At 32.7% G+C, this 22,209-nt stretch overlaps 1 protein-coding gene across 6 annotated transcripts in view; it reads left to right on the forward strand.

Annotated features, from left to right (window-relative positions):
* The window catches only part of LAMA2 (laminin subunit alpha 2), a 485,514-nt gene that overhangs the window by 258,554 nt on the left and 204,751 nt on the right, over positions 1–22,209 (forward strand). For all 6 annotated transcript variants that reach the window (XM_036217753.1, XM_036217800.1, XM_036217769.1 and 3 more), the window contains exons 13-15: positions 9,472–9,579; positions 10,765–10,976; positions 19,787–19,898. In XM_036217753.1, coding sequence (XP_036073646.1) covers positions 9,472–9,579; positions 10,765–10,976; positions 19,787–19,898 — 432 coding nt within the window. The remainder of the gene's footprint in view (positions 1–9,471; positions 9,580–10,764; positions 10,977–19,786; positions 19,899–22,209) is intronic.

Genomic DNA, 22,209 nt, shown 5'->3' on the forward strand with positions numbered 1-22,209 from the left:
TGCCAGTCAGTAGTACAGTAAGTTCCTATAGTAAGCTCAAATCACCAAAAAGCTCAAATAGACGTATCTCCTCTGATTTGTTTTTAGGACTGATAAAGGTAAAAATAGAGAAACCATTACAGACCTATTTTAATAGCAACCACAAAGTATCTTATAGGGATAGTATAGATTTGTCTTTCGTTAATGTCTTCATCTATACCCCATTGAAATAATATATAGTGTTGAATTTGATTAAAATTCAGCAGATATTTATGCAGCACGTACTATTTGTAAGACACTTATGCAAAGTACCATAGGGAAACATTAAAACACGAGTAAAATCTGAATCCTGCCATCACTTTGATCTCTTTCAGAAACTAAGATTTTTAAAGTGCATTTAGAATCATGAAATAAACATCATTAAAATTAGATTTTCTGTGTGATGTATGTATGATATTTTAAGTTTGAAAATAATCCTTATTAAAACAATATAACTTACAACATTTATTAACTATATATTGTATGGTAGGTACAAAGTGAAGAATTTTATGTGTATTTTCTCATTTCATCCTTGGAACAAACTTTTGAGATAGGTGTAAGTCAGATCATTTTTAGTGAAAATTAACTGAGACTCCAAAAGCATAAATAACTTTCATAGGAGCCATACAGCATTTAAAGGTACAAACACAATCCAAATCCAGGTGTAGAAAATCTCCAGGTATGAACTCGATCTTTTTTTGTGATTTATATTTGATTTCTATATTAATAGAGATGTCAGAAAGCTAACACGACTCTTTATCTGCTCATTCTGGAAGAATTTATTGGCCTGTTGATTCTTCTCTGGGGTGTGACTTAGTTTCCATTGCACCTCTGGGATTTTTTTTCTTCTAAAATTCACAACCAGCTTCTACAACTGTAATAAAGAATTACCTGCAGAGTTCAAGAAGGTGGGAAGATAGAAAAAATAAATAATGGTAGGTCAATTTAGCATCAAATCAAAATAGTATTCCAAGACTGGTGTTCTGGTTGCTGTTTTGGTGAGAAATGCTATTTCAAAGTATATTTAAACAATGTCACCTAAAATTAATTGAGGTCATTTAAACATACAGCCCTTCTAGTCATATTCAGTGTTGTTGAGAGTATAAACATTGAGGATTGCCTATGGGAGAGATATGAACTCTGTTTTTCACACTTTTTTCTCTATTTTTGCAATAAGAGAGGGAAAGGCTATATACTAGCTAAACACATACTACCCACAGTAATGAATATCTTTATAAGACAAAATAAGTAAGCAGTACGAGAAAGGTTAACTAATATTCTCATTCGAATAGAAAATAGCAATGCTGCTATCTCTTTTTTACAGTGTTCTTATAAATTTTCCACAAGGATTATATATTTTGTTTTTCTTCATTTGTCATTTATGGGAAAATACTAAGTCTGTTTCTCTTTAACTTAATGGAACTTGATTTAAAGTATGTCCTGTTACTTTAATCAGTATCAATGTGATATATAATGAGCATGCAGTTTTCTGTCTTCTTGGCAGAGAACTTAAAAAAAATTAAGTCCTAGTCAATAAGAAATGTACGTATATATAAATTCATAATTTATGATTTGGTTAGATCAATGTTTAATTATGTATTACATGTATTTTTTGTACATAAATTAATCCAACCCACAGCAAGAATACTAAATGGAACATTCCATGAAAACATAAGTAAACAAAAGAGAAACAGCTGTTGCAAAGACCTTGTTTTTGAATTTGGGCTTGATAACAAAAAGCAGTTTGGAGAATTTGGCTACTATCATTTACTTACATCTGTTGAGACTGTACTATTTCAACTCAGTTTTTGATCAGCACATACCACAAAGTAGCACATAATTCTCTAAGTCAGAAAACTTAGAGCAACATTAAATAATAATTTATCATATGGGATATTGTACTTGCAAGCGCTTCATCATCTTCCATTAAGAAAATCTATTAATGGGATGTTTATATGTTTAAGTGCCCCTGAATAGATCTAAATGCTTGTAGAATATACATGAAATAGGAAAAAAAGTATAATTTGTTGTACTTTAAATATGGTCTGTCTAACTCTGGACTTATTATATAAGAACCTCTAATTGTCTGGTTTTTAGTTGCAACCAGAAACATTCTTACTGGATCAAACCCTTATAATTCAATTTGCTTTGAATTAGAACAGAGCATAGAGAAGTAAAATTGGGCCTTACCTTGTCATATAGGAGACAGAAAACTTATGCTGAAGATAGGTTGGTGTTATTTGAGTGAATAAACAATTACTTTAACAAAAACTTGTATGAAAAACTCATATTGACTTCTCAATTTCCCTATATATGTTTCTCAAAATTATTTTTGTTTTCCTTTTCATAGTCAAAACACTGTAATTAATATCTCTTGGCATTATTGATAAGAAACATTATATGTAAATACTAGTTAGGCGGTAAGTTATGAGGATTTGGAAAATCCTGTTGAAAGTTGAGAAGAATAAATAAACACTGGATGGAAGGACTAGTGTTCTGCTGAGGGAGTGTCTCTGGGGGCTGCTACAAAACTCTGTCCTTGGCCCTATTACTCTCATGATACAGAATATCAAAGAATGCAGTATACTCTTATCAGGTTGGAAGTGGCCAAGTCTAAAAGGAAAAAGATACCAAAGTCAGGCCTTTCCTCAAACTAGTTCTAATAATTGCATATGTGAAAAGGACATAGTTATTATAAAATAAATAATGTCAAAGTTCTGCTATAAATACCACAAAGAAAAAGAAAGAAGAGGAAGAAAATATAGAAGAGAAGGAGAAGCAGGAAGAAGGGAAGAAAGAGAAAAAAAGAAAATGAGTACGAGGAAAGAAAGAAGGCAAGAAAAGCAGGTGGAGAGGAAGAAAAGAAGGGAGGAATGAAGACAGGCAGAAAGTAGAGTTCCTCAAGATTTTCTTCATTGTTTACCTGTACTACATAATGGGGTATTTTACCTTCCAAACCAATATTTCTAGAATATATTGTCTCTGATTGACACCTACAACTCCTAGTCCATTTCCTATGCATTAAAGATGTTAGAACTTTAAGAGCTCCCATGTAAATTCTGCCTTTTCTCTAATTCAGCATCCCCTCACATTTGTTCTATTCTAATAGTTACCTAGCTTTGAAAAAAAGAGAACACCCCCTTATCTCAAAGTTATATATGTGCAGAAATGCATAACAAAACCTGCAATGGAATACTGTTTCTATGTTAAAAGAGAACTCCATGAACTGATGCATTAATAAACGCTTATGTGGGAGGGATACCTTTTCAGAGTTTAAGGCTCTGGGGCTTGAGAATCTGGAAAGATGAATTGCTTGCTCTGTTTGTGATTCTGAACTTGACAGATATGTTTCATTTATCCTGTTCAATATTACAAAATCTTTTCCTCATTTAATTTTGGCATATTCCTCCTGAAATATTTGCTCTGATAAGCAAAAGCAAATATTAGGTTTTACACCCCATTTAGTGGAGTATGAATGCTGATATCCTGACATCAGAGAACCAATATTCCAGGCTTATTTTGTGAAAAGAATTTCCTCATGGATCACCCATCCTTCCCCCTTAATTTATATTTCTTGAGTTTGGAGAAAAAAAGAGATAGGATAGAACACAAGCACCCTAATTCTAAATACATTTGTAAAACTTAGTTTTATGAATTACCTTTAGCCTTTTTCACTCATGAGTGAAAACTTTTCTGCATCATTAAATCTTTAATGCAATGTGCTGCATGTATATTACATTATTATGTGTGGCATTAGGTTATATATTACAGAGTAACTATAATGTTAGTTGCAAACAAGCTGTTTCTTTCCCCCCTGAAGGTATAACTTAAACAGGTACTCATGGGAAACAGCTACTTGTGCTGTTCTTTTCTTAATGGGATAAATTTGAGGATCAGGAGAGTGAAGAGCTTAACACTGAACTACGTCCGGGAATGAATGGGTGCTACTGCTTTTTCTTGCCATGTCTTCTCAATTTGATATCTGAATCTCCCTGAAAACATTTTTGCTTAATAGATATGGAGGAAGGTAAAAGGCTAGGTCCTTGTGGATCCTTCTAGAATGAACTATTCTCATTAAATTTACTTTCTCTTTGTACTGAAAAATAATACAACTTTCATCTCTGGTAAATGTAGCCTAATCTATTTAGTAAATATAAGAATTGCCTTAAAGTGAACTGGAATTGCACTTATTTCTACTTGGGGAAGACCATGTTTCTCTAGCCAGTTTGGTTTCTAAATAGCAGGAGAAAATGAAATGTTCTCTTGGCTGTACATACAGTGCTCTGTAAAATTACACTAATAAATGCTGTTTACAAAATGGACAATTTGAAAGTCTCAAAGATAATATTAATAAATTCAATCTACAAAGTTCAAAATTGTGGAAAATCAAAGTTATACACAGTACACATAACTTACCAATGTCGTATGATGTATTGTTAGAATTCCTCAATGTTAATGGTTTATAAGCTGGTTTATACAGGGCTCTACCTGTTCTAGAATCCTATAGCTCTCTTTGTTATGATTGCCACTGACCCCTCAGTAGACTTTGGGAATATCATTGAAAAACCTTTTTCCCTTTAGTTTTTGGACCAGTGAGACATCAGCCAGGCAAAGAAAGAAAAGCAAAATTTGAATGGTCAGAGAGCTATGAGGATGAGAATTTCAGCAGGAAAATTAGTTTAAGCAAATCCAAGTAGCAGAACAGATAGATATAAAAAGAGGTTAGTTGAAAAGTTTCCAAACTTTTTCAATTCATGGTACTCTTTGTGTCTCCCTATTTTTTTTTTTTTTTTTACAGTGACTCTTGACCAACTGAAATATGCCACAGTAGTTAGAGCCAAACAACTTAATAATATTTATGTTTTATCAACTTAGCAATCATTTAAAACGATAATACACATAAAGTCAGACAATATAATAATGTTTTTTCTTCAAAAATAACCACAATTACTTACTAAGAGAAACTGGGCTTCTGCTTGGTAATACACAGTTTTTCAAACCTAGAATCAGATCAAACATGTCTACTTATATTTCCTGTTTCACATTGATTTTTGTGCCATATTTGGTTTTTATCACAACATCTACTGAAAACTATGCTTAACAAAGATATAACATGCTGAAAGTGAAAGTAAACCAAAACATTGCTCAAAATTCTGAGAACATCCTTTGAAGAAATATAGTATTATCTAATGTTAAAATTGTGAACTAGCTTGTGTGGTATCTAACAGATATATAGTACTACTGTATTTTCTTCAAACATTTACAGTATCCCACAGTGCCTTTGTCATTTCACTGTGGTACCCTGGGGCACTTCTGCACTGAGTTTGTAAACAAGGTGCTAGATAGATCCTAGAGAGTATTTAGCGTGACAGAAAATTGAATGATATTATAGATCCCAGATTACCAGAGGTTCTTCATTAGGGAAGTACAGCATATATATATAACAGTTGATAAAATTTTCCCCAACAGGAAGACTGAAGTCAGAGAATTGAATTCAAATACTTCATGGGACTTAGTAAGTCTGGTGTGGCAATGAGAATAGAAAGTCAGACAAGAAGTATCTTAAGAGAATAGGATCAGGAAATTAATATGATATAAATAATAAAGTGAAAATAATATTATGTTGTACCTACAGTTTCTAATTTAAAATAGAGAAATAAAGTAATAAACTCAATCATAGAAGATGAGAAAATAATCAAGTTCATTTCCTAAGAAGATCCAGATAATGAGATTAACTGTGGACATTTTAAGAGTTTGAGACATTATTGAACAATCGCTCAGTACAATACTATTATAGGCTGGATTTTATTTAACCCCAAATTTATATGTTGAAGTCCTAACCCCCAGAATCTCAGAATGACTGAAAAAGAATTTTTAAAGGGGTAATTAAGTTAAGATAAGGTAATTAGTATGGGCCTTAATCCAATATAACATGTCCTTATAAGAAGAGGAAATTAGGACACAGACAAATATAGAAGTAAGGAAGACCAGGTGAGGACACAGGGCAAAAATGGCTATCTACACGCAAAAGTGAGAGGTCTTAGAAGAAACCAACCCTGCTGATACCTTGATCTCGGATTTCTGTTGCTAAGCCACCCAGTCTGTGCTACTTGTTATGGAAGCATAAGCAAACTAATATACGAATACAGAAAAGGATGGAAGATATAGATTGATGAACCAGGTATAAACATATTTCAATTCATGAGAGAGGAATGGATAGTGAGAAAGGGTAACTAAAAGGAATTAAGAGTCTTGGAGATATTTGTACAACGAATATAGAATGATAAAGAAAAATGTATATATAAATGTAACAGACATATGGCCAGGTCAGGGGAAGGAGTATCAGGACATTTTGGTGCAATAGAAGACAAAGGAGTCAAGAATTTTAAGAACTATTACATGTCACATAAAGATTAAGAATAAAACCAAATGAAAGGTCCATTTGTGGTAGCTAGATAGAGTTGACGAATGACCTTTCAAGATATATTTTAATGGAGTACTAAGGATGAAAGACAGGCTGCACTAGATAAAATAAGAAAGGTCAAATGGGTAAGAATAAAGAAAATGAGTGTAATGTCACATATCTCAGAGTTTGACAGTCAGACTAATACATAACCATAGATAATAGCTACAGGAGACAATAAAGTCAATTAATGACTGGCAGCCCTACAAACATTTGATTTGATGGAGATAGTGAAAACTGGGATACTGAAGGGGCTATGGGAGAGTGGGGAAGCAAGGACATGGAGGAGCCCAGCGAAGGTGGGATGTGGAAGATGAAGCAGTAAATAGCCGAAGAGGAGACAGCGAGATCTTCAACCAAAATTATACAAAAGGACCATTTATACCTGAATATTTTCAAACTTTTTCCCTGAGAAATACTATCCTTCAGAAAACAAGGATTGTCATAATGACTTGTTATAAAGACTCTCATACAGTGGTATGTACTCTTTGGGGAATACACATTACCTGGAAACAATACCAAGAAGTGTTTGGTTTTCCTGCTTATGAAGAGGTTATGGCATTGAAGGAAAAATAGAGGCAAAGAAATTTAGTAGAGAATTAGAATAAGTGCTTTTAGGGGTACAATCTCTAAATTGCAGGATGATATATTAAGCAATCATTTAAAAAATTAAATAAGTACTTGACTAAGTAGTTATATCGATGTGATCATAAATATATATCTCTAGGATGAAGAGAAAGAGGCAACGATTCTAATATTGTGGAAATAGGTACTTGGAGTTTGAGAGAAAAACATCTGGTAACGTTATCATGCATCTTTCAAAAATTGTTTTTACATAAGTTAGGTGGAAATAAAATGAATTCACTTATGTAAAGTGTTAGGTAATCAAAAAGTAGTTCTAATAATCCAAAGCATGGGTATCAAAGATACATGGAAGAGTTGGAGAAAAATGCTATACAAAATATGTGTAAAAATGATTTTTTAATTTTTATTGCTATTATTATCCTCAGGAGAATAGGTTGAATTAATTCTATTCCTTAGTTCACATTTTATATTATCATTGATCTGCATAAGGCCCCTCTCTTTTTCTATAAAGCTATTTGTTCCTTCTTTCCACATTCCCACCCTCATTGCTCTCCCTTGTATTACTTTATATATTATATGACTTTATAATTTCATAAGTAGATATGAAAATAACATTAACAAATCAAATATTGTAGCAAATTGAACATTTTTATATTTCATCATAAGTCTTAGACTCCCGGATACTGAAATTACACACACTTTGGCTCTTTTGTTGACAAAATGGGAATTACCTTTAATTATCTTTAATTCTGAGTTTCTTATTTTAGAAATATGTGGCAATTTCTTAAATTAGTTTCAAGAATTAAGTTGATTATTTTTTTTTTCTTTTTGTGGGGTAAACATAGTCCAGAAAAATAAAAACATGTGATCCAAATTTTAAATAATTGATATATATTTGGAAACTCAAAAGTTATGCAGCATTATAGATTTATGTCACAATGTCCTTCCCAAACTCAATCCTACTTCCTACTAAATATTTTTACTAATTTAGGAAAGTCCAAATAGTTCAGTCCTCTATGAAATATATAAAGTATCCTTTTTGTGCTGCCTTTCTAGACTCCTCTCATTGAGAAAATGTCTGGCCGATTTTGAATAAGCACGCTCTCTGATATTTTGGATGCTTATCTCAATAGAACCAAAAACCTTTTACATAGATTCATCCCTCATTACTCACAATAATGCCAAGTGCTACAGTCCAGGCAGATATTTATGATTTTATATGTGAAAAGACATTAGAGTTAGGCTATTTCTCAGTGGAGCAGGAGAATAAAAGTTTTCTGAATTTTAGTTCCTTATAGAGCTCTATGTAATGAGCTCTTAGAAGACATCACAGAGCTGCAATTTAAAAACCCTGTTTAATCAGCCATAGAGAGCTATGCGTGATTCCCTACGGAGCAACTTTGAGAGGAATTGGGTTCCTCCTCCTCCATCCAGTGCATCACGGGGAATTGCTTTGCGGTCAGGGTCTGCCCTGAGAGGCCACAGAGAGCCAACGGCTGCAGAGCTGGGTCTCTGCTTGTCAGCTGGAGGAAACAGCAGAATACAAATCATCAGCTTTGTTTTATGAATATCTTTATTTACAATGCTGGAGTGGAATTTTTTTAAAAGGAGTGCAACATTTGCATTGAATCTGTCACTCAAGCTCCAATGTTGATTTCTGTCCTATAAATGATCTTGCTTTCCTATTTTTTTCCTTTCTACAAGGTTACTGTCAATGTCAGAAGATGTAAACCTCAAGCATACATTATATAGGGCTTAATGTGTGTATTGGAAGCAAACGAGTTTGTTTAATGAAAAAGGATAATAATATTCATTCAAATTAAGCATATTTGATTGCACAAGAGACAATGTATCTTCTTTGGGAGTTTTGATTGAATTTTATCATAATATAAAATTTAATGCTACTCTTACTTTTCTTTGACCAATAAGATTTCCCAGCTTCACTTATAGTCTATGTAAAGTGCCTGTCAAATGGAGTGATGGCTTTGTTGAAAGCATTTAGACCCACAGAAAGTGAGTGACCCTCAGGGATGGCTAGAAATCTCCCAGTTTTGACAAAGATCCTTCTCTGTTAGGAAATTATAAAGCTCAAGCTATAGACTAGGAAAATGACAGGAGGGGCTGTGTTTGGTTTCATGAAACTTAACCTACTTCAGCAAGCCTGCAATACTGGGGAAAATAATACCTGAATTTATATTTGTGTCAGGCTTGCCGTTGATGGCTAAGGTTCGTGTAAAGGTTACTTCTAAAGAAATGTCTATCATTCTCACTCTGCACTCTTATGATTTCTGCTTCTTCCAAATCCTGCCCTCTAGAACAATAAAGTGATTTTAAAATAATAAGTAAACTATGATTTAATAGCCCATCTCCTGGCCTGTAATGATTACACATCTCCTCTCTTGTAGCTCACAGCAGCTGGAGGACAATTGACATTTACGGTATCATATGACCTCGAAGAAGAAGAAGAAGAAGAAGATGCAGAGGGCATACTCCAGCTTATGATTATCTTAGAGGTAGAGTACAGAGAGGGTCATTTATGTTCAACTGTTTTACCCTCTTGTGTTATTTGAGGTTATTCTTTACCTGGTTGGTTTGACATTAATTTACATACTACTATAGAAAAATATATCTTGAGAATTTTTTATTTCTCATGTTTCAATCTGAGATATATCCAGAAGACTGAATATAGTCATTGAATTCCAATGATAAAGGATACATTTAGACCAGACTTGGAATTTAAATTTAAAACATGTTGCCAAGAAAATAAGTATGATAACAGTGTTTAGGCAAATGCTGATTTACTTATTGTGTTTTTTCCATCTCCCCCTTGCTTCTAAGTAGAATTTTTTGGTTACTTCTTTGTTTACGTTAGGCAGAAGTAAATGAAAAAGGAAACTTGTTTATTTAGGTGTAGTTAAATCTTGACTTTAAAGCTCCTAATTTAGGTAAGAAAGATATAGAAAAACATGCTTTTAGAATTTGAAGGGCCATTGGCAATTCCAAAATTCCAGAAGCCTAAAATTATCTTAGAGGCCTCTCCCACCCTTTCTCATACCCCTCTGATCAACACTCACACATAGTTAAAGGCACACACTTTGCACACACATTTATGATTCTGAATGGATTGATATTGATTTAGCACCAGGCTCTGTTTTTCTTTGTCTTGAACCTTTCATACATGCGAATGACTGACAAAATTCTTTCCCCAAAATAAATATTTCCAAAATTAGATGAAGTGGTATGGATGATATATATAATTACATATGTGTGTGTGTGTGTTTATTTTAATAAACTTCATTTTCTTTCCTATTTTCTTATACAACCCATGTTCACCATAAAATAATATATTTGAAATATGTTTTCTGTGCACTTGTGTAAAATCAAGGCATTTGTAATCATATATATGTATGAGTTACTAGGTATCTATTATTTTAGTTAATTGAGGGGTAGAGAGAAAGGTCATGTATAACCAAGAAGCTTATACTTTGTAATGCACCTGGTGGAGACTATTATTTAAGTCATCTGCTCTGAATTTCATATACACCAGAAATATACTGAATGACAAGGAAAGCCAACCTGATATTAAAAACCTGAGAGTAATCCACAAAGTGGAAAATTCAAATATGGACACTTTTCATCCTTTTATACCTACCCTCTTTTCACAGTTTTATCCTTTTATACTTTTTTTTCCCCTTTAGGGAAATGGCTTGAGAATCAGCACAGCCCAAGATGAGGTGTATCTGCAACCATCTGAAGAACACATTAATGTATTGTCACTTAAAGAAGAATTATTTACTGTACATGGCACAAATATCCCAGTCAGTAGAAAAGAGTTTATGACTGTGCTTGTGGATTTAAAGAGAGTCCTCCTACAAATCACATACAGCCTTGGGGTGGATGCCATCTTCAGGTAAACTTAAGAACTGCATCTCTCCGTGTTTACACATTTACCTTGGGGCAAATATGCCTGTGTTAGAAGAGTAACTTTGAAGATCTCTGTGGTCTGTTGTCTTCAATTAGTATATAATACTGGAGCACTGTTTTTCTGAAAAGTGTTTCTATCAAAGATTTAAAAACTTAAGCACCTAGAATGAATTTGCCTTAGCTCTTTATTAGTATTGATGATTCCTTGGCAATTCTGCCAGAACATGCTATAAAAATGATCCATAAACTGAGAAATGCTACACTGGAAAATAAAGTCTCCTTTATGATGACTCAGATAGTGGGAAACTAAAAAGATATCATTCCAGGGTACCTATCTTCACAAAGTTGTTTTGTAAAATATTTTCCCCCAATAACATATTAATTAGTTTCTGACTTAATAGTATATAGTTTGTAATAAGAAATATAAGCACCTTCATTTAAATAGTCACAAGTCCCTTTATAAAACACTATGAGACTATAATGGCTGCATGGTGTAAAGAAAGTGGATGAGCTTTGGAGCCAACCTGACTGGGAATTCAATAAGCTCTGTTGCTGATTATATGTGTGACCTTTGGCAAGGGATTGGTCCTTGTGGAAACTTGATTTCTTCAAGTGTAAAGTGGAGATAATAGTTCCTGCCTTCCAGGGTATTGTGAAAAATATGTGTGATAATTATGCAAAGTACTTGTTACCTAGAACACTTCCAAAGGTTAGTACCTTTGTGTTCTCCATTTTTTTCCCCTCAGAGAACTCCCTGACTTGAACCAAATGTGTCCGTATCTGACTTACATAGGCTGCTATGCTTTCCATTTTTAAAACGATAATGTTTGTCAGACAAAATGCAAACCACCTCTGTCTGAATGAGCTCTTTTTTCCCTTTCCTTTTCTATTCTAATAATAAATAACACAAACTATCATGGCAACTGCCTTTTAAATTAGATTACGTTAGATGATCAAATTTGACCCCAAACTGACAGCTTGGCACACCCATACTCAAAGCAAAGTCTCCAGTATTGGTTTGTCAATAAGACGGTTTCTTTTTATTGCTGATGCTCCCTAAGCCCCACATTTGCTTGTGCTACCTCGTTTGTCTTTCACTTGTAGTATTTCAACTGTGTGTAATCATTACTATCTCCCAAAGGAGGGAATTGCAGATTCATAAACAGGACTACTGCCAAACAATGTACCTCTTTTACCCAGGCAATTCTGCTAGAAGCTGGGTTAAAATGCCATGGGAGGAGAAGCATCACTTAGAAGTTAATTATGTTTTTTCCCATTTAGTAAATAGAGATTGTCACAATGTTTAAACAGTATAAAGAGATGAGTCCTCTGGCTTTCAAAATGAATGACAACCAAATTGACAAAAACTGGCTAGGGGGCTTTTTAATTTTTGTCAGCATGGCTCCTCAGACTAGCTAATCCAAAGGCATTTTCCCCTTATTTATGTCATATAATTTTATTGTCAGCCCATCTTAAAATCATCAGTTTCATTTGAAGCCTTTTGAAGTTTTCCCACATATGAGTGGCATGTTCACAGAGCATGGCTATGGGAACTGACATAGGAGCTAATCCAAGTAGGTGGCCGCTTTCTGGTTCAAGAAGTAAAAGCCAATGTCAGATTTGAAACTCCTACCCTCTTCAGGTGATCCTCAGTGTCGGCATGAATTCTGAGTCAATAAGCTTGTTATGGTTTATTTATCTCTAATCTACTAGTGGATTGAGTCATATTTGTAAAACCTTATTTGAATTGATTTCAACTTGTCTCGCACAGGAGGCTTCCAACTTGGTATACAGTTTGTGTGCAAGCACAAGTAAATCGAAGCTATCTAAACAAAAATTCATGTTTAGAGTTATTTAAGGAGGGTTTATGTCCATGGTAGTTCTCAGCAAATGGGCTTAAATTCCTCCAGTTATGTGGTTACAATAGTCCCCCCATATCTGCAAGAAGATTTTCTAAGACTCTCAGGGGATACCTGGAACCACAAATAGTACCAAACCCTGTATACTATTTTTTTTTTCCTATACATACATACCCATGACAAAGTTTAATTTATAAATTAGGCATAGTAAGGTATTATCAAGAAAGACCAACAGTAAAATAGAACAATTATAATAATATACTGTAATAAAAGTTATGTAAATGTGTTCTCTCTGTCTCTCCTGTAATTTTTATATTCTATACATCTGTGTAACTATGCCTTATTTGCAATAAATGGCTTGGTGTTACTTGTTTCAGGGGATGCCTTGTTGAAATCTTTGTAGGGCTCAATGCTTCCTGGCACAACATGTTGCCATCAATTATTAAGTCAAGAATGTTCACCTTTCACTTAAAGGAAATACTTTATGGCTTCTCATTGGCACATCTTAATTGCCAGCATCACTACTCTTGTGCTTTGAGACTATTATTAAGTAAAAAAAGGATTACTTATTAGTAAAATATTAAGTAAACATATGTAGCTATTCCTCAACAATCAACCTAATAGCCAAGACAGCTACTAAGTGACCAAAGAGCAGATAATGCATACAGCTTGGATACACTGAGCAAAGTGATGATTCAGGTCCAGGTGGGACAGAGCAAGAGGCTATGAAATTTCATCACACCACCTACAATAGTGCACAACGTATAACATAAATTGTTTATTTCTGATATTTTCCATTTAATTTTTTTGGACCGTGGTTGATTGTGGATAACTGAAACCATAGAAAGTGAAACTGTAGATAAGGGTGGACTACTATTGACGGACTTGAATAGTGAAAGGAGAACTGGGTTGTAGCTCAGGATTTTGACTTTTGTAAGGTCACTATGAGAATGGTGTTAGTGGGTCCAAAAGCACTTTGATAGTGGCAAATCAGCACACAAATCTGAAGCATTTCTATCTGACCTGCATTACTCCAAGGAAAAACATTTTTTCTAAGTACCATGAACACTTGGAGACATCTACTGATATTTCTAAAATTGTGACAAGTTTTGTTGTCATTTGTTTCTGGAATGCTGAGAGGCCCATAGAATAAAATCAATTGATTTCCTTCCCATTGTCTTCATCGATAAGATGAAGATAAAAATAACAAAATTTACAAATTTCCAATCTCCTCCTTTTGGAATGTTTTATTTCCCTCAACTCTGAGGGTAGATGTGATCATGTGACTTGATTTGGCCAATGAAATGTAAACCAAAGTGACATATCACTCCCTCCACACCATGGAAGCACTGAATTGCCAGAATAAGACTCTCTGAAGCTTGTTCAGCTGCCATAAGATCAAAACAGCCTGAAATGTTGATAACACATGAAGTTCAGCTACTCTGAACAGTCATCCAGGCCTGTAGAGGATTTCACATGAGTAAACTTTTGTTTTCTGTTAAACTGCCCATCATGACTTTATCATTATACACCCATCTGTCTTTCTTGCTTGAAAGTAAATACAGAAACTTTTCAAGGCAAGATGTTTTCACATGGCTTTTAGAGTAAATTTGGGGTATTTTTTTGTATCAAAAATATTACACAGAATTTATATAATAAATAATTTAGAAAAAATTCTTATTTAAGAGGGAATCTTTTTGAGAATCACAGAAATAGTGTTGATAGTATACTTTTTTCTTTCAAAAGTAATGATATTGGTGATTACCTGTATAGTTTAAAGAAATTATACTGATGAGGATTCGAGGACTTAAAAAGATTTATGCAACTTGCTAGGTATCAGGCCATTGGTAAGAGTTCAGTCAAGATATAAACCCACATTTATTTCCTCCTCATAATCTTTGACCACCTACCAAATTTATTCTGTAAATATTGGATTCATTTAGTCTGCCAACATTTACTGGGTGCCTTCCCTGTGTACCTTTCTAAGTCTCCGTTCCCTCTTCTCTAAAATGGCAGAAACAATATTTAACTTTCAAGATTGAAAGCTAAGTAAGAAAACGATGTATCTAAAATACCTAACATGCTATGTAGCATATGTTGGGAGGCAATGAGGGTAACAAAATGATCACTAGTGTTAGAGTCACACTTAGGTTTGAATTTGTGCTGTGTACCATTTTCTAACTGTATTATATAGACATAGCACGTCATTTCTCTGAGCCTCAGGTTCTTTATTCATAAATATGGACAAAAACATGATTATGACATTGGGTTCATTAATACTTAAAAGAGATATAGGTCAAGCCCCCATTATTATCCACAGAACATAGTAGATATTCAGTACATAATAGTTGTTATGATGTGACAGTTCTAGGCTAGGCAACAAGGATATAAGGATAGATAAATGATCATTGACTTCAAAGTATGAAAGGGAGACCATATTATAATAGTGCAGTAGAAATGTGCACAGGGAACACTGGTAGGACTAAGGAAGATAGGAATTCTCATCTTAACATTTAGTATATTTTTGGTGAATGGCTGCAACAGTATCAGATTCTGTCACTTATTTCTCTTGTTTGATGTGAGATTGAAATGTTTGGAGAAAATATCTCTTTCCTAGGTGGTCCACTCAATAATTGACTGGGCCACTGAATGATTTTGTTGTCTTTTTAGAAATTGAGTAAAAATTATTAGGCTTCTCAAATTAAGTACTTTGTAGAATTTCCACAAGACAAAAGCTAAAAAAAGTTTTGAGTCATTATCTTATGCTTTGAGCAAAATGAAATAGAACAAAGCACCATAACAGCAATAAGATCTTCATCTATGGTAGCTAAGCCTAAGTAACTTTCATTAAAGTAGAATTTAATGGATGTCTTTATATATTTAAAAAAGAGACTAGAAAAAATATTATTTTAAGAGATTTTAAGATAAAAGTCTTGTTTTGAAAAAATTTTGAGTTGTATTTTTTTAGTGAAGCATAACATCTATAACTCGGTTGAAAAATATAGTGAAACAAAAATATTGAGAACAATTTTTAAGGTAGTATCAGGACAATGTTTCTGATATGATTCCACTATTCCAAAACTAGCTTAGATAATTATATATTTTCTCTTAATCCATCATCTTATCTGTATAGTTAAGACATAATAATAGGGAGATACAGCAAGCTAAAACATTTATTTGACTTAGTTGACAAATCTTTGATAGTTCATGCATCTCCAAACTTTAGGACTTTATTATTGCTAGCATTACATATATAAATGAATGCATCCTGGTATCCAGAAAAGAAAATGACTATATTGAAGGGGCGGGGGAAAAATAACAACTATAGCCTTTTTCATGAGTAACACTTAAAACTGTTAAACACATTAAAATCCCATTTAACAAGTAGCAGAACCTAATGAACACTGGGACTGCTCAGTGAATACTAATGCGGAATATTGCTAGGAAAAATGTTTGTGTGTTAAAATTTCTCATAGCTCAAAATGGTGACATAGATTAAGGAAAAGAACATCTGTTGTTCAAAAGACAAATGAAATTTGGCAGTTCATTGAAAATATTTTTGTTTTTGTTTGGTTATATTTTAGATTGTTTCTTAAAAAGTACTTACTCATTTTTCTATTTTGTAATTTCCCAATACTTTTTTTTATATTTTGCATATCAATTTTATATTGAAAATCCTGGAACTATATCTATATGAAATTGACCAGTCTGCTGTTTAGTAAATTGTAATAGTCTTTCATATGATAATCAACTAATATAGCAATCATGAAATAATTTAATTCTGAAATTAAAGTGATAAGAAATATAAACTCATCATATGATAGTCCATTAATTGCAGGCAATTATGTATCAACACATTTAGATGGTTCCTGGCCGTTAGCCTTGAGTCTGAAAAATAACACATTTTAAATATATATATTTTTTGTATATCAAACAAGTAATTTGTCTTCTACTTATCTGATTTTATTCATCTAAAATATAGACACTAAGCTTTAGTGTATTGCTTGTCATGGACTTTGTTACTAATTGTTTATAATACATTCTATTCATCTATCCACTTGTTTATCATTTATGTATTAACATATGTATGTATTTAGTCTTCTGTCCATCCATTCATCCATTCATCTATCGATCCTTTTACTCATTCAACAAAAAATGCATTGAGCATGTATTGAGATGATTAGGCTATGTATACAGATGACACAAAAAAAACAGGATCTCTGTTCTCAAAGAGTAGGTCATCAACTCATGTCAACATAAGCAAGAACTATCCTTAGTTTGGTAACTCTTCCAAACCTGATGCTATGCTAAGAAAAATTGCCAGATACAGAAATTCCACTCCTACGTATATACCCCAAAGAATTAAAAACAGCTTCTCAAAAAATACTTGTTCTCACAGCAGTTCTCTTTACATTAGCCACAAAAAAAGAAACAAACATCCATCTATAGATGAACAGATAACCAAAATGTGGCATATTCATAAAGTCAACTATTAGCCATAAAAATAAATAAAATACTGATACATGTTACAACATGGATGAACCTTGAAAAATTATTCTAACAGAGAGAAACCAAACACAAAAGATAATTTATTATGCAATTCTATTTTCATGAAATATCCAGAATAGGTAAATCCATGGAGATAGAAAGCAAACTTGTGCTGGGAGGAGTGTAATAGGGAGTGACTGCTTAATAGGTAACAAAGTTTACTTTTGTGCTAAAAATAATATTTGGGACTAGATAGAGATGGTGGTTGCAGAACATTGTGAATGTACTAAATGACACTTTAAAGCAGCGAGTTTTATATTATGTGATTTCGCCTCAAAAAGACAAACAAACAAAAAACCATGTACAAAGTTATTTGGTGAAAGAAAAAAGACCAGCTAGAGATTTCCTAAAATTCTCTGTGTGACTGTGTGAACACTGTAAAATGGTGATTTTTAACACTTACCAGTTTAGGACCTCCTGCCAGGTTGTTTGAACTGTATGTATCCCAGAGAGAAGAAAGCATTTAAAAAATAGGGTTTAATGAGTTCATCTGTAGCTAAAGATAATCTGCTTGTCTTTAGAGGGTGCTGGCTATAATTAGCACCTGGTGATCCCATCCAAATGCCTATTTTCTGAAATTTCAAGTTGCTTCCTTTTCTACTTTTTCCTGATTATGTATGAATTCATACATATTCCAAAGTACTATCGAAGGTCTAGGATTGGTAAAATGAGTAAAAACAAAGATTTTAGAAACTTGTGGCTGAAAAGCTTACAGCTTTGCTAAAATTTATCATATTTGAAGATACATTTAATAGGTTTTTTAGCTTTGTTCTCTGGCTTGATTACAGTATACATTCCCCAAACTGGCAAACTCTTTGGTAATTGTGAATTGTCAATCAATAAAAATCTACCGCCACTCTTGAGAATGAAATAAAAATGTATGGCCTAGGAAGAGTCAGTTGCATCTTCCTGAGGTTAAAGGATGGCATATGTTATGGAGGTCTATCAATCATTAAAACAACAATAATTATCATTATGCATTAGTAGTATTCATTTAATTTTGTGTTCTTAAGTTTAAAATATATTTTTATTCTTTAAAATGACAAAAAGCTGGTTTTGGGGATACAAATAGTATTTCTTGTACTGTTCATGTAGTTATTTTTTTTTCAACAGTCAATGAGAATATGTTAATAAAATGCCTACTATTTAATAATTATCAACATGTGTTCTATCTTATCAAGAACTTTATATTCACTATTTAATTTAATTTTTTAATCAAGCTCATAATGTGTGAATTTTTAAATTATCCCCATTACATAGATGACAATATTGAGGCCTAGCGAGATTAAGTAATTTCTCCTTGGCTACAGAACTGGTAAATATCAGAGACAAGATACGAATCCTGGTCTATTTAACTCCTGAGTTTGTGTTCTTAACAATTAAGTTTTAAAAATTTCTGCTGTTAAAAAATGGAAGAAAGCTGCTAAGACACCAGTAACATTTATTTAAATTACAAATGTATATTGTTTACATAACTTTTGGAAGGAAATACGTACACACACATAATATACATATACTGTATACCAATTATGTAATAGCATTTTTCAATTTAGCCAAACCAGCTTTTTCCAAAAATAATGAGTGATACCAAATCGCTTGCTAAGATCAGCAGACTGTACAGAAGTACCAATAGAGTGAAACCCATAGATACAGAGAACAATGAATTTAATTGAGACTCAAAACAAATTAAGAAAATAGTTCTAATTACTTTAACTGAACATTTGAAAGTGTTTCCCAATTACCTACCAATCAATGTGCAGATTTATTTCTGAATAAAAGAAACCGAAATAACTCCCATGTTTTCTCTTTCTATTTTTCCTTCCTCCTTTCCTTTGTTCTTCCTCCCTCCCTCCTTCTCTTCCACCCTTTCTTCCTTTCCTTCTTTCTTCCTTTCCCTTTCCTCTTTCTCTTCTATCCTTCAATTTAATGACTCACACTGAATATTTATTTTTACTATTTCTCCACTTTTAATCCTCTGCCTATATATATAATTTTTTTCTAATTTATTCCTATTTTCTCCCCTGCTTTTCTAGTCTAACTGTTAAAGCACTCATATGAATGCTTTCTATTTTAAAATTCTTTTCAACCATGTGACTTTAAACTTTCAAAAAAATAAATAAAACAACCAAAAAACAAGGAATAAACAAGAATGTTTTCATATCTTTTTGGCATTCTATGGAGGTAGTTATTATGAGCACTTTTAACTTGGCAGACTTTTATCTAATGTAATAAATGACCAGAGCTTTAAGTTATGGATATTCATTAGCCTGCTTTCTTAACATAGATAATTTGCTTATATATACATCATTTATTATACCATTCCTCAAGCCATATAATACCCAAGGGTTTATTTATTTATTTGCCATCTCTTTTTTTCCTTCTGTCCCAGGCTGAGCTCTGTCGGCCTTGAATCTGCTGTCCCCTACCCTACTGATGGAAGCTTTGCAACAGCTGTGGAAGTTTGTCAATGTCCACCCGGGTATACTGGCTCCTCTTGTGAAGTAAGTTTACAAGAATACATCCTCAGTGCATTCCAAGTTCCTTCATCATTGCTTTTAATAAATTGTTCTAAAAACAGTCTGGTTTTTTTTCTATCAAAGTTTAGACAAACAAATGATAGTGTATTACTAAAAGAAGGAACTTTTTAATGTATGACAAAAAGTCATGGCCTTTAAATAGACCTTTTAAAATGGCTTTCAAAATGTTATCTTGAAATTATGGGGCTTTTTTGAGATATTTTACCTTACTGTAGCTGAAAATGTGAAGTTTTGTAAGTGTTTGTTCCCTATTTAATCAGTCAGAAAATAAGTTAGATTATAGTGGAGTAATATTTCAAAATATTTTCCCTTTATTTATTCCTCAATACAAAAAAATGTATCCCTTTTTTTCTTTTCTTCATATATTAATCTCATGTACTATACTCTTTTTCTACTTATTCCCAAGAATACAGCCAAATCACAATCATCTGAAGGACACAATCTTTAAAATGTAAAGAACATAGTATATGGAGGAAATACTTTGATCTAGAAAATTCTCTACAGTTCATTGATTTGTTTAGCATCTAAAGTTTCAGATATTTATTGTTGTCTCAATAGTCTAGATTCATAATGCTATTAATGTTTCCTAATACCACAGTGTGTCATTTTAAGATAATCTTTTTATTTACTTTTATGCATTTTCTTTAGGTACTGTGAAAATTGATTTTACTTGAAACCTGGTCAAAAATGTAAACACCATTTTTCTGGTAGAAGGCATGACTTGCGGATAAATAGGAGTTTAAATTCTTTAAAAATGGTGCCTTTAAGGAATCATTTGAGTGTACCAAGATGTTCCACTTTAGCGCATTACCCCATTATGCCATTTATAGAAATACTCTAGGCATTGCTTTGTCAGTTCTCTTGTACTTTAAAACAAGGTATGCTTCAAGAGGATATGCAGGATTTAGAGTCAAATTTGTGACAAAATGTGTTTTTTTAAAAAAACTGAGCTCAGATTTACCTATCTAGAAATAAAACAAATTCATAAGAGTATTTGCTTTTCTGAAATTCTTATAAAGAAGAGAAAAACAACTATGGAAATAAATTAACTCTGTGAACCCAAGTTTGATTTTATATATTAAATGTATGCTGTATTTGCTGAAACATATTTTTTTTATTAAGAGCTTAGCAGTTTTTATTTCAAACCAGAAAGCTTTCCTTGAACCTTTAAGTTTTTATTTCAAATGGAATAATAAATACTTTGATTCTATTCCTGCTTTAATACTTATTCCCACAATAGTTTTTCTCAATACCTTTCATCATCTTTTATATAAGTTCCAAATGCCCATTGAATATAAAATTGCCTGAATATTAGAGTTGTTTAATTGGCTATACCTTTTTTTTTTTCTTCTTTCCTTTCTTCAAAAATATTTATTGTGAATCTTTGGTAAATTATGCACTAGATACTGAGGATATTATCAGAAGATTACATCATAATCCCCGTTCTTAAAGACTTAACAATATGTTTAGGGAGAAAGAATAAATACCTATGAAAAATTGGATCACAGCACTATATAATTAAGAGACCAGTAAGTTGCACAGAATGTAAGTGCATTCAAAGAGGTTAGCAATTCCAATAGAGATGGCAAAGAAAGTATCTTGAAGTGAAAATAAAAACCTCAAATTGGATGCTAAATAATGGCTACAATTAGGAAAAGAGAAGCATGAGAGTATAGAAGAGTCAGAACAGAGAAGAAGAGGAGGGAAAATAAAATTTCCAGTGCCTCTCTCACCATAATCATTTGAAAAAAGTTATTATTTAATAAATAAAATAATTTAGTTGAATCAGGAGACAATGAATTCTGGAACTTTAGAGTTTCTCCTCATTTTTTTCTACTCTCTAACAGTTTCTTCTTTTCTTTATCAAAAATTCTTATCCCTAGATTCGCTGTTATCCATTCCTATCCTTTCCTGATTTCATTTGCTTTTTTACTGTAATCATAAGGCCAGGCACTTAAGCTTTGCTATCACTAATATCTATGGATCCTTGAATCGCTCAGTAAACTCCAATGACTATTAATGTTCTAATTCTGGGTTTTCAAAACTAGATCAAATAACTCCATTACAAAATTATTCTCTTTTATTTCATTTGGGGGGAGAGTGTTTCTTTAGAATCACTTTTTCTCATCTCTATTTGACTTATAAATTCCTCTATGGTTCATCTTTCAAATACTTTCTGTTTTTAAGATTGCCATAATTTATTTCACATGACAGGTGAGATGAGTGAGAAAATGAAAGCAAAGTAGGGTACTGAAAAAAAAAATGTTTTAATTCC

Source organism: Rousettus aegyptiacus, unplaced genomic scaffold (assembly GCF_014176215.1).
Source record: "Rousettus aegyptiacus isolate mRouAeg1 unplaced genomic scaffold, mRouAeg1.p scaffold_m13_p_1, whole genome shotgun sequence".
Classification (NCBI taxonomy): Eukaryota; Metazoa; Chordata; class Mammalia; order Chiroptera; family Pteropodidae; genus Rousettus; species Rousettus aegyptiacus.